Source organism: Mirounga leonina, unplaced genomic scaffold (genome assembly GCF_011800145.1).
Source record: "Mirounga leonina isolate KUSES-001 unplaced genomic scaffold, KU_Mleo_1.0 Mir_125, whole genome shotgun sequence".
NCBI lineage: Eukaryota > Metazoa > Chordata > Mammalia > Carnivora > Phocidae > Mirounga > Mirounga leonina.
The window spans coordinates 41,120,087-41,131,460 of record NW_023270305.1 but is presented as its reverse complement, the minus strand read 5'-3'; the positions used below and the strand labels follow the sequence as shown (position 1 = coordinate 41,131,460).

The window sequence follows — 11,374 nt, the reverse complement described above, 5'->3', positions numbered from 1 at the left end:
GACTCTGTAGGTTTGGAGATCCTAGTTGCCAAGGGATGAATACTTCCATCAGAGAACTGGCAGGAAAGTAGAAGGTGAAACTATCCTCTGGCTAATCTGAGCTTTCATGCTCCTGAGCCAACAGGAAGAGGAAGTGATCGTTATACCAGACAAGATGATTGGTGCTTGGAACCAATAAACAAAAAGCATGATCAGAGTAAGGGCTGGGAATCAGTGAGGATGGCAAGTTAGGGCAGGGGTCACAGAGGATCAGTCCATCTTATCTAGGTTTGTTATCTGGACAGAGGCATTCCAGAGCCTTTGCGCCACTTGAGGATCCTGAGCAACTTTAGTGGGAAGAGTTATCATACAAGAACTGCTAAAATATTTTCCAGAAACACCATCCAGCTCCTTTGCCAAGCTCAGGTAGAGGACTGGGATTGCACCTTGTTTGGCATCCTGTAGAGAGGAGGAGAGGGAGTCATGCCAAGCTGACTTTGCTTTGCTGGGGACACACAGAAGCACAGCCCTTCCCCACCCTCTTCAGGCTGAGCCAGCTCCCCCCCACCCACCTTACAGAAGAAGCTGAAGAGCCAGAAGAAGAGGCGGAACGGCCAAGAGAAATGCTTCATGATCTTCGTGTATACTACACCTGGGTCCACAGAGTTCACAGTCACACCTGAGAGGATGGGACACGGGTAAAGTGCAAAGTGGAATGAGAGGGGGCTATTGGGAAGAAAGGGGTAAGTGTGGTTCTCCAATGATGGGAGGATCCTACGAGATCTGTTGGGCAGAAGGATCCAGAGACTTGGGGGTGGTGCCAGGCAAGTCAGTCATCTGAAACTCAGACAAATGGTGGTATTTAAACCAGTGAGGAGACGGAAGTATTTTAAAGTGCTGGGTGAACTTTAGGAGGAATGCAGTGGATGGTGCTGGTTTTGGAGAATCCTGAGAGGAGAGGGGTGTTGTGAGTGATAGGAGAGTTGGAAAGACTGAAAAGGAGATGTGAAGACAGGGTTGAGGGAACCATAGCTGCACAGATGATACATGGAGGAGATTAATAGCTGCCTTGGGGGACACAGGGAGCAGTTTATGGCCAGGACATGTTGGGATGAGATGTGAAGTATTGGGAGGGGGTGCTGGGATGGAGGAGCAGGGGGTGTCAGAGACAATTACCTGTCCTTTGAAGTCTCCGGGCAAGCTCCCCAGTGAAGGAGGTCAAGAGCAGTTTGCTGCAGTCGTAGTTCTGGTTAAAGGTCAAAGGCTTACCAGCCCCTGTCAGATGTTTCTCATCAACATACCCGTGTGCATGCCGAAAGGAAGACACATTCACTACCCGGGCTGACCCTGCCCGTTGTAGGGCCCCTGGGTGGAAAGAGGACCACACTCCTTCAATCCAATTTCTGGAGTGAATTCCCACGCCCACCTGCCTCTCCAGGAAACTCCAAAAGAGCAGAGACCATCCAGGGCTTTCAGGATAGGGTCAGTGGGCGCCCCCCCCAGCTTAATGTGAATGGAGACTTCATCTTCATTAGCTACTTTCCTAACATTTTTCCTTCTCTCTTATTGTAGTGTTTGGATTTTTGTCTTGCTTTTCTCCCACTTGTCAGCTGGAGCTACTTTAATTGATCCCTGTTTGTGTTTTACCTCACTGGTAGCTAAGAGAAAAAGCAAAGGTTGCAGACACTGTGAAAGCTGTCTTTCGTGTATTCAACACACAGATGTTCATTAGGTGTCTGGATTATGGCAGACACCAAGACAGATGCTAAGGACATAAGGGTGCTAGGTTGAGGGGGGAAAGAAACGTATGTAGAGATGCTTGGGAAAGTGGTTTTTTTTTTTAGACCCCAGCTATCAGGATGCCTGGGTGGCTCAGTCGGTTAAGCGTCTGCCTTCAGCTCAGGTCATGATCCCAGGGTCCTGGCAGGGAGCTTGCTTCTCCCTCCGACTGCAGCTCCCCCTGCTTGTGCGCTCTCTCTTTCTCTCTCTGACAAATAAATAAAATCTTTTTAAACCCAACTATCTTCCAAAGTAACAAAAATGAAATTACAATCAATAGTACAAGTTAAATCTTTTTTAAAAAAATATGCTACTATCTATTGAAGTCTGGATTATATAAAATATGAAAAATAGTAGTCGTCACATATGAGCTTACAGTATTCAAAATGCCAAAAGTATTTTGGACCATACATTTAAATTCCAAATCACAAATGAAAATTTGAGCAGGTGGTATTTAGCCAAAATTTGCTGGAGAGAAAATTATTCTTAAAGAGAACAGACCCCGGAGCGCCTGGGTGGCTCAGTCGTTAAGCGTCTGCCTGCGGCTCAGGTCATGATTCCAGGTCCTGGGATCAAGCCCCGCATCGGGCTCCCTGCTCCACGGGAAGTCGGCTTCTCCCTCTCCCACTCCCCCTGCTTGTGTTCCCTCTCTTGCTGTGTCTCTCTCTCTGTCAAATAAATAAATAAAATCTTAAAAAAAAAAGAGAGAGAGAGAACAGACCCTAGACTTGCAGGCATAGTGATATAAAGGCCAAAGGGGCTCACAGCCTAGTTGGAGACTGATGCTCATGGAACAGTGTCGATGTGGGAACAGGGATGTGTACAAGGGCTGAGGGAGCCCTGTAAATGGGGGACTGCTGGGGGAGGCAAAGGGCAGGATCCATAGCACAGGCAATATCTGTGCTGAGTCTTGGTGAAGGAACTAAAGTTGGTCAGCTAAAAGAGTGGAAAAGGATATTCCACATAGAGGCGAGCATGTGTGCAAAAAGCAGAGCCAGAGGGGAAAAAAAGCAATGTCCAAGAGCTACAGAGCATAGCTACAGACTGTCTGCTGGAGAGGAGAGTATGGATTCAGGAAGGGCAGAAGGTGAGGCTCTCAGTCTGCAGGGGGTCTGTGCATGGAAAGAAGGGGCTTAGAGTTTCTCCGCTAAAGGATGGAGTACCTTCCAAGGATTTTAAGCACGTGATATGGTGAAAAGTGATTTCTACAAGTGGCAGGAAGAATAGATTAGAGAAGGGGAGGAGATGGGGCGCCTGGGTGGCTCAGTCGGTTAAGCGTCTGCCTTCAGCTCAGGTCATGATCCCAGGGTCCTGGGATGGAGCCCCGCATGAGGCTCCCTGCTCAGGGGGGAACCTGCCTCTCCCTCTGTTTGCCACTCCCCCTGCTCCTGCTCTCTCTCTCTGATAATTAAATAAAATCTTTTTTAAAAAGAGAGAGAGAGAAGGGGAAGAGAGAAGACAGTTTAAGAAAATACAACTAGGCAAGGTGCAGACAGGGTGTGACAATTTGTCGAAAGGGGGAAAAAGTTACTACTTGCGAACTCATACATAGAGTTTTGCCTTGCTCTTTGTTCCCTTTCCAGTTGGGGATAATTTAATCAGCCACTAAAGAGCCCATGAGATCCTGGCAACATGAATTGCCTCCCAAGAAAGTCACGGGTAGCTGATTTTCAAGGAGAGGAGGAGACTTTTTTAAATGTAATCCCTGGGCGCCTGGGTGGCTCAGTTGGTTAAGCGACTGCCTTCGGCTCAGGTCATGATCCTGGAGTCCCGGGATCGAGTCCCGCATCGAGTCCCGCATCGAGTCCCGCATCGAGTCCCGCATCGAGTCCCGCATCGAGTCCCGCATCGAGTCCCGCATCGAGTCCCGCATCGGGCTCCCTGCTCGGCAGGGAGTCTGCTTCTCCCTCTGACCCTCCTCCCTCTCATGCTCTCTGTCTCTCATTCTCTCTGTCTCAAATAAATAAATAAAATCTTAAAAAATAAATAAATAAAATGTAATCCCTTTTGTACACTTTCAATTTTGTATTTTGGACACATATTACCTAACCCAAACACTTGGTTTTATTTTAAAGAGGCTATTACACAGTCCCGGAGAAAATGTTAGGAAGAAGGCGCCTGCCCCTCACTCTGCCCCAGCCTCCCCAGGAAGAACCCAAACTTCCTTAATCAGAAAGTATTAAAAAATCAGAAAGCCAAAGGACTTGGGCCCAGGACAGAGATGAGTTCTGTCTAGATTCCTGGTGGATCTTGAGCTACTTGAGAGCAGGAAGTAGGTCTTCTTGGTGTCTATGTTCCTAGTGGTCTAGTGCTCCCCTAAGAAGCTTTTGTTGAGATGACTGACTCAACTGGCCTAGCTAAAACTCAGAGCTGGGGGAAGGAGAGGTGGGATCTTAAATCCCCTTGCTGGTTATATTTGGGGCTGACTGATTTCATTACCAGCCTCCGACTCCTGACTTGTGTCAGGTGGGTTCCCTTGCTGTGTGTGGGGAAAAGGCATACTGGGTCATCACTCAGTGAGCAGCTGGGGCCAAGGGAAAAGAAGTGGCCATGGAGACAGTAAGCCATGAAAATGCCAGGGGAATGGAGAAGCAAGGGTGGCACAGAAGGGAGGCTCACCCATTCTTCCTTACCTTGGAGTAGATTTGTAAGCAAGAAGGGCCCAACATAGTTGGTGGCAAAGGTGAGATCAAGGCCCTCTGGGGTAAGTGTCTTGGGGAATCCTGGGAGGAGATGAGAACACAGTTAGTGGGTAATGGAAGGAGACAAGATTTGGGAGATAGATTGGAGTTCAGTAGATACGGCACAGGAATATGTATGTGCAAGGATGGGGCCAAAAACTTAAGGGAGGCTTTTTAGGGTCATGTATGAATTCAAGTTTTTCAGCAGGATGCACAGGTTAGGTTTGGTGGATGCCTGTTTTAGGGTCCCTGAACCAGAAAGGAGGCTCCTGAGATGTGTCCGGGGGAAACATACCGCAAATTCCAGCATTGTTAACCAGCAGATGTATCTCAGGAGCCTCCTGCAGAAGCCACTGGGCAAATCTCCGGATGGAGGCCATAGAGCTCAAGTCCACCTGGCCAAGCAGGAGGCAGTTGCCCCTTGAGGCTACTTGGATCTCAGCCAGAGCTTGCTGTCCATGCTCCTGGTTACGGCAGGCAAGGATCACACGGGCCCCACGGCGGGCCAGCTCCTGGGATACAGCCTTCCCGATGCCTGCAGGAGGGCAGCTTCAAAGTAGGCTAGCCTGGGGAGTGATGAGAGGTGCTGGTCCACACCCCCACCCCCCCCCCAGTGGGGCTGCGGGGCACTGAGGCACCTAGTGAGGTAGCAGGATGAGAAGAGAACTCACCACTGTTGGCACCAGTCACCACTGCTGTCTTCCCAGTTAGGTCTGTGGCGCACCGCTGGAGGTCCCAAAGATAAGAATCGTGCCAGAGTCGCACGCTTAGTCTAAGCAGGAAGACCAGCATGAGCAGGACAGAGCCAGGGCTCCAGACCAGGGTGCTGAGTAGAGACCACTGCGACATAGCAAAGACTTGCTGGTTGGCCACCAGAAGAGCTGGCTGCAGTACAGGTAAGCTGGGGAGGAGCTAGTCAAAGCTGAGCGGGGGATTAGCAATCAGGCAGGTTTGGTGCCTAGGACACAAAATTTAAAGAGGCTACTCACTCTCAGATTTGGTCAAGCACCCTGCTTGGACTTGGGAGTGCATTCTACCTTAAATTGCAAGCCTTGGACACCTGATTGCCTCACTGCTATCTTTGGCCCAGAGTCAGTGCTTCTCTGAGCCAGTATAGGCTGATGGTTGTCTCCAACCATAAGCTGAATTGATGAATTCCAGGGATTGGAAAAGCAAAATATCAAATTCCTCCTGTCTTTTTTTTTTTTTTAAAGATTTTATTTATTTATTTGAGAGAGAGAGACACACAGCGAGAGAGGGAACACAAGCAGGGGGAGTGGGAGAAGGAGAAGCAGGCTGGCTTCCTGCAGAGCAGGGAGCCCGACGTGGGACTCGATCCCAGGACCCTGGGACCATGACCTGAGCCGAAGGCAGTTGCTTAACCGGCTGAGCCACCCAGGTGCCCCTCTCCTGTCTTTAATCAATGTGTACTTAAGCAGAGCCGTCAGCTTACTCCCCTACTGCAAGGAGGCTCTGAGTGATTCCAACTGAGGCAGACCCCTCTTGCAGCCCTTATGTCTACTCCTCTGTGGAGAGGGGGATGGTTCTCCAGAATGCCTCTGCTGGGGAGCAACGGTGACCCTAGTGCAAGGTCTTCCAAGGGTGGAAAGGGGGTTATTCCCTGGAACCAGTGTTCTATATTCTTCTGGGACTGTAGGACAACTGCTCCTGAGTGAGCACCCTTGGAAGAAACTGACAGAGACATCAGGTCAACCCTTAAGGCAACTCACGTGTTTATTCTGGCAAGCAGAAAGAAGGAACCGACTGCCTGAGCTTCAGGGCCCAAAATAGGGCAGGTGCTTGGGGAGCAGTGACCACACTTTGGGGGTTGGGTTCTTCATTAGTTGTCTCACAGACACCTGAGGCTTTGGGGCACCTGTCTGGATGGGATGCTGCTCAATGGGAAGAGAGGTGCCACTTTCTTTGTCCTCCTGCTGGGATACTGCAGCCCTGAGCAGCACCTGGGTGGTTGGGTTCCACATGCTCACACCAGGAGCCAGCTTCATTGTGTCAGGCAGCAACACGGGCTTCCACATCACCTGGGATGTGGCCTCAAGGACTCGGGGTGCTGTATGTGGCCACCGGTGAGGATCCTGACGCTGCCAGGAGCTGGGATCCAGGCCCTGTGGATTTACGCGGCTGCGGCCAGCCCACACCTCGCCCAGCAACTCAGCCTCGCCCTCCCAGCCACTGGGCCACTTAGCACCAGGCCACGTTCTGGGGCTGGGTCTCCGGGCCAGATCAGGGAAGGCCAGATGCGGCGTGGCAAGAAAGCCAAGCTCAGGTGTGGGAAAGGGCAACTTTGACCCAAAGCCTGGCGATGGCAGGCCTAAGCTGAAAGTGGGGGATTGGAGGCCAGGGCCGGGGCCCAAGGTAGGGAAAGGAGCACTAGGCGGGAGAGAGAAGAAAACTGTCGGGGAGACGGGGACACCGGGTCCAGGCGCTAGCAGTCTGGCGGGAGCCTCGGGAGCCTCGGTCTTCGGAACCCTCCGGCGCCCGCGGTAGGCTTCCAGGGGGCGTGCCTCCGAGTCCGGAACCAGAACCTCGGCCAGCGGGCGCACCCAGTGGCGCGGCAGGCGCGTGGGGTCCAGACGCACCCCGGCCTTGCGGCCCACCCCGTAGGGAAGCCGGGTCCGCAGCGCGTCCGCGAACCTGGGCTGCTGTGGCTCTGATGAGGCGGAGGGGCCGAGCGCCGTGGGGACGCCAGCGGAGAGGCCCGCCCCCGACACGCCCGAGTCCATGAGGGGCACGTCCTCCTTCTTGAGCTTCAGCCAGCCCCCAGCTATGTGCGGCTGGGACGTGCAATAATAGAGGTCCTCCAGCAAGAACTGGGAGCCGGGGGGCTGTGCCCTCTGGGTCAAGGCCTGGGTGCTGGCTACCTCCAGAGAAGGTTGGGGACTGCCATCGGGAGCCATCTCCACCGACGGTTGGCGGCTCGCGTTCAAGGACCCCACCGTGGCCTGGTGGTCTCTGGCCTGGACGTCCAAGTCCTCTAAAGGACTCCCGGACCCTGTCTCCTGAAACAGCTCTGGGGTAGGTGGGGGGCCCGGAGAGACTTGCAGCTCTGGAGAATGCTCCCAGGAGTCCGTCTGCTCCTGAGAGCGTCTCACCATCCACCGTCTTCCTAAAGAGATCTGGTCCACGCTCCCTTGGTCCTAGGAAATGCATTGGGGGTAGGGGCGGAGGGTGGGTAGTGAGACGCGGGAAAGAGGAGAGAGGAACTAAGGGTAGAGGAGTCCAGGGAGGCCCTGAGGAGAAGGAAGACTCGGTGGGCTCAGGGTAGCGGGGTGGGGGTCGAAGGGAGTTTGGGGCTGGGCTCACCTCGCCTGGGAAGGTCTCCTCCGGCCCCATTGAGGCAGGCGCATGCAGCACGGGCACTGATCCCTGAGCCCAGGCATCCGTTGTGCACGCCAAGGGTTCCTCGTCCTCGTCCCATGTGGGGTCCTCGGCCACTGCAGATTCTCCCTCGTCCCTGGCCAGGAAGCGCCACTCGGTGATCTGCAGCATGGCCTCCCGGGCCTGGCTAATGGTGAACGGAATGCACTACGGAGGTGAGAAAGGGTCTCAGCCCAGGGGTTGCCGGAGGGACGGGTGGGTGGGTGCAGATGAGTCTGGAGAACCGGGATCCAGGCCCACCTGCTGAGTCAAGTAGACTTTGAAGGCAGAGTCCATGACTTGAGCCAGCAGATCAGCCAAGATGTCCCCCACAACATCCTCTCCATCCTCTAGAGCCATGAGCGCCATCCAGTCAGCCTCCGTGAGCCGCCCAGGCACGATGTCCACCTGTGGCACCAGCACTGTAGGAGGTCGCGCCTTTTCCGCCTTGGATCGGGTCACCCCGCGGTCCCGGATCTGTCTCTCCTGCCTCTGGGAGGAAAAAACAGGGCAATCAGGCCAGGAAACAGAGAAGTGGAATGGAGAAGCAGCTACAGACTAGGAAGCAGCTTTCTCAAGCTGTCCAGTAGGAAGGAAAGCCTTCTGAAAGGAACAATTTACTAAGAGCCTACTACATGTCAAATTTATTTTAGATGTTTGACCTAGCTAATTTATTTTTGTAAGATTTATTTATCTGAGGGGGGAGGGGCAGAGGGAGAGAATCTTTCAAGCAGACTCCCTGCTGAGTGGGGAGCTGGACATGGGGCTCGATCTCTGGACCCTGAGATTATGACCTGAGCTCAAGCCAAGAGTAGGAGGCCTAACTGACTGAGCCACCCAGGCGCCCCTGACCTAGCTAATTTAATTTTCATTTAAAAAATTTTTTTTAAAGATTTTATTTATTTATTTGATAGAGAGAGCAAGAGAGCACAAGCAGGGGGAGCGGTAGAGGGAGAAGCAGGCTCCCTGCCAAGCAGGGAGCTCAATGCGGGGCTCATGACCTGAGCCGAAGGCAGACGCTTAACCATCTGAGCCACCCAGGTGCCCCGTTAATTTAATTTTCATAACATCTCACTAAGCCCATTTTACAAAGAAACTGAAAGGACACAAGTTAACCATCGCTTGCTTGAGATTACAGAGTACACCCTGGCTATGTATAGCTCTACTCCACAGTCCCTGCTATTGGCACTAGTTCAAAAGGTTCAAAGTTCTTAAGAGTTCAGAAAAATTAAAGACGAGTCAATAAATGGCTAGTGCTCCTTAGAGTCTCCTCCTCTCCCCCCAAATCAACTTAGATCATTTTACATCTAAATAAATTCCAGATGGATTAAAGGATATACACACACAAATGAAACAAAAACATAAACAAAAAATAAAACGTAGGAAAAAAATAGGTTAAGTTGTCATATCATCTCTGGGTGAGAAAAAACTGCCTAAGCATAAAAATTATGTAAGAAATAGCTAGAGAGGTGTATACATATAGGCAAATTTTTCCTATACTTATTTTTAAGACATTCCCAGTTACAAGCTGACAGTAGTTACCATTTACTGGCACTTAAGTGTATCAGTTACAAACGCTCACTCAAGTCCTACATTTTTAGACTACATACTATTTTTATCTTCATTTTACAGAATTTGTCCAGATCACACAGCAAGGAAGTAGTGAAGTCATAATTCATATGTAGGTATGCCTGACTCTAAAGCCTGACTTTACCCTGCTTTCCAAAATAAAAAAAAAATTGCAACAAATATAAAAAAGGATAAATATCCCCAAGTATATTAAAAACTCACATAAAAAATAAAATCATAAGACCCCCAAGGATAATAAGCAAAGGACATTAACATTTCACAAAAATGGAACCATAAATGACTAATAAACATTTGAAAAGACATCCAACCTTCAAAAATATCAATTCCAGTTTTATGAACACATCCAAAGGCGCATCCTGAAATGAAAATAAAAATATATCCTCCAACATATTCCCCATTTATAATAGCAGAATATTAAAAACCTATGTCTAACAAAAAGAGAATATATGGCTAATTGTGTGCCCTCTATACTAAGGCGTATTATGCAATGATTATAGATAATTTTAAGAAGAATTTGCAATAGGATAGGTAATGATAAATGAAAGAAACAGAATGCAAAATTACATACCAAGTATCATCTCAGATGTATAAATCAGTATATGTTAAAGAAAAGGGAAACACTAAAATTGTAACAGTGGATACGTTTCTTTCTTGTGCTCTTCTCTATTTTATAAGTTCTCTACAGTGAGTCTGTGTCCTTTTATAATCAAGAAAAATCCGCATAAAAAGAAAAAGTCTAGTTCCATAAATTCATTTTAGCATAGGAAACTTACAGGGAGATTCTTGGGAGCCTCCTCACTTTCCTACAAGTCTCCCTGAACTTGGTTCCTTCCAAAATTTACCTCTAAAGGTAATCTTCTCAAATCTTTACCTCCTCACCCCCACCCAACCTTATTGCCTCCTACCAGATGTCCCCTCAAATTCATTCTCCCCCATATCTGGTATTTCCTAAACTTTACACTGAACTCAAAATCCCTTAAGCCTCATTTCCCTTCTCTGCTAATGAAAACAGCCCTGGTGGCAAGCCCAGGGAGCAGCCCACAGCCCAGTCCAGGCTTGGCCAGAGCAGGGCTGATAGGGCTGGGAGAGGAGAGCCAGTTCCTTAGACTTACCCTCCCAGCCTCTCATGTGCCACCCCTGATAGTGACTGTACCTAGACGTGGCCTGACCAGAGAGGCCAGAGATATTATTGCACGAAGTCTCCTCAAATCTGTTTTATTTAAAAATTTCTTGGCTTTGGGGGCACCTGGGTGGCTCAGTAGGTTAAGCCTCCGCACTTGATTTCAGCTCAGGCCCCGGTGTGGAGCTCCCAGTCAGCGGGGAGTCCGCTTGAGATTTTCTCCTTTCCTCTCTCTCTGCCCCTCCCCAACTCCCCCTCTCGCGCGGGCTCTCTCTCTCTAAAATAAAAAGAAATCTTAAAAAAAAAAAATTCTTGGCTTTTAAACAATCTGACTTTCAAGTGCAGCCTCAGAGTTGTTTAATCCATTCCTTCCTCCTAAAATCCTTGAAAGGGAGTTTATTTAGCAACGCCTCTCCCCAGTGCCTGCCCAATTCTGATTTATCCATTTGAATGGGTGCCTCAGTGTAAGACTACATGCATAGCTGCTTCCAAAGTCAGTTCCTGTTCTTGCGCTCTGCACCATACATTTGACTTTCCCCCTCAGGTTCCGAGTGTGACAAAGCGTGTTAGTGTGCGTGGTGCAGGTGTAGATTTTCTGCCCAAGACCGACGTGGCTTCCTTGGTCACCATGAACGCCCGCAAGGTGGGCAGGCGACGGCCGGCGTGGGGCCGACCCACGGTTCCCCACACCGACCTTAAAGGCCGTCCCGGCTCTGGCCCACCCCTAGCGGAGCTGAAGCTCACCGAGCCTTCGTGAGCCATCGCCGCAGCTGTCGCTCCAACCCCGGGGCTTCGGCAGCTTCCCCGCCTTGCTGCAGCCTCCTCCGCCTAACCGTCGCCCTAGCAACGG

At 50.5% G+C, this 11,374-nt stretch overlaps 1 protein-coding gene and 1 long non-coding RNA gene across 2 annotated transcripts; both read right to left on the bottom strand.

Moving 5' to 3' along the window:
• Positions 1 to 561: 561 nt before the first annotated feature.
• On the bottom strand, positions 562 to 4,435 carry LOC118007439. Its single transcript, XR_004678418.1, has 3 exons — positions 4,392 to 4,435; positions 1,156 to 1,344; positions 562 to 658 (listed from the first exon to the last, which is right to left on the bottom strand). It is a non-coding gene; the product is annotated as an uncharacterized LOC118007439 (long non-coding RNA).
• A 1,779-nt stretch (positions 4,436 to 6,214) lies between these two features.
• Positions 6,215 to 11,341, bottom strand: CUNH2orf81 (chromosome unknown C2orf81 homolog). Its single transcript, XM_035000481.1, has 4 exons — positions 11,269 to 11,341; positions 8,076 to 8,306; positions 7,761 to 7,982; positions 6,215 to 7,594 (listed from the first exon to the last, which is right to left on the bottom strand). Exons 1-4 carry the CDS (start codon positions 11,284 to 11,286, stop codon positions 6,215 to 6,217), a joined length of 1,851 nt encoding a protein of 616 aa, XP_034856372.1. The 5' UTR covers positions 11,287 to 11,341.
• Between the last annotated feature and the right edge of the window lie 33 nt (positions 11,342 to 11,374).

Excerpts from the sequence above, each read along its gene's own strand:
- CUNH2orf81 (XM_035000481.1), bottom strand. Across the intron at positions 7,983-8,075 it reads AAGTCTACTTGACTCAGCAG|TGCATTCCGTTCACCATTAG; the intron begins GTGGGCCTGGAT and ends TCACCTCCGTAG. Across the intron at positions 7,595-7,760 it reads AGGAGACCTTCCCAGGCGAG|GACCAAGGGAGCGTGGACCA; the intron begins GTGAGCCCAGCC and ends TGCATTTCCTAG.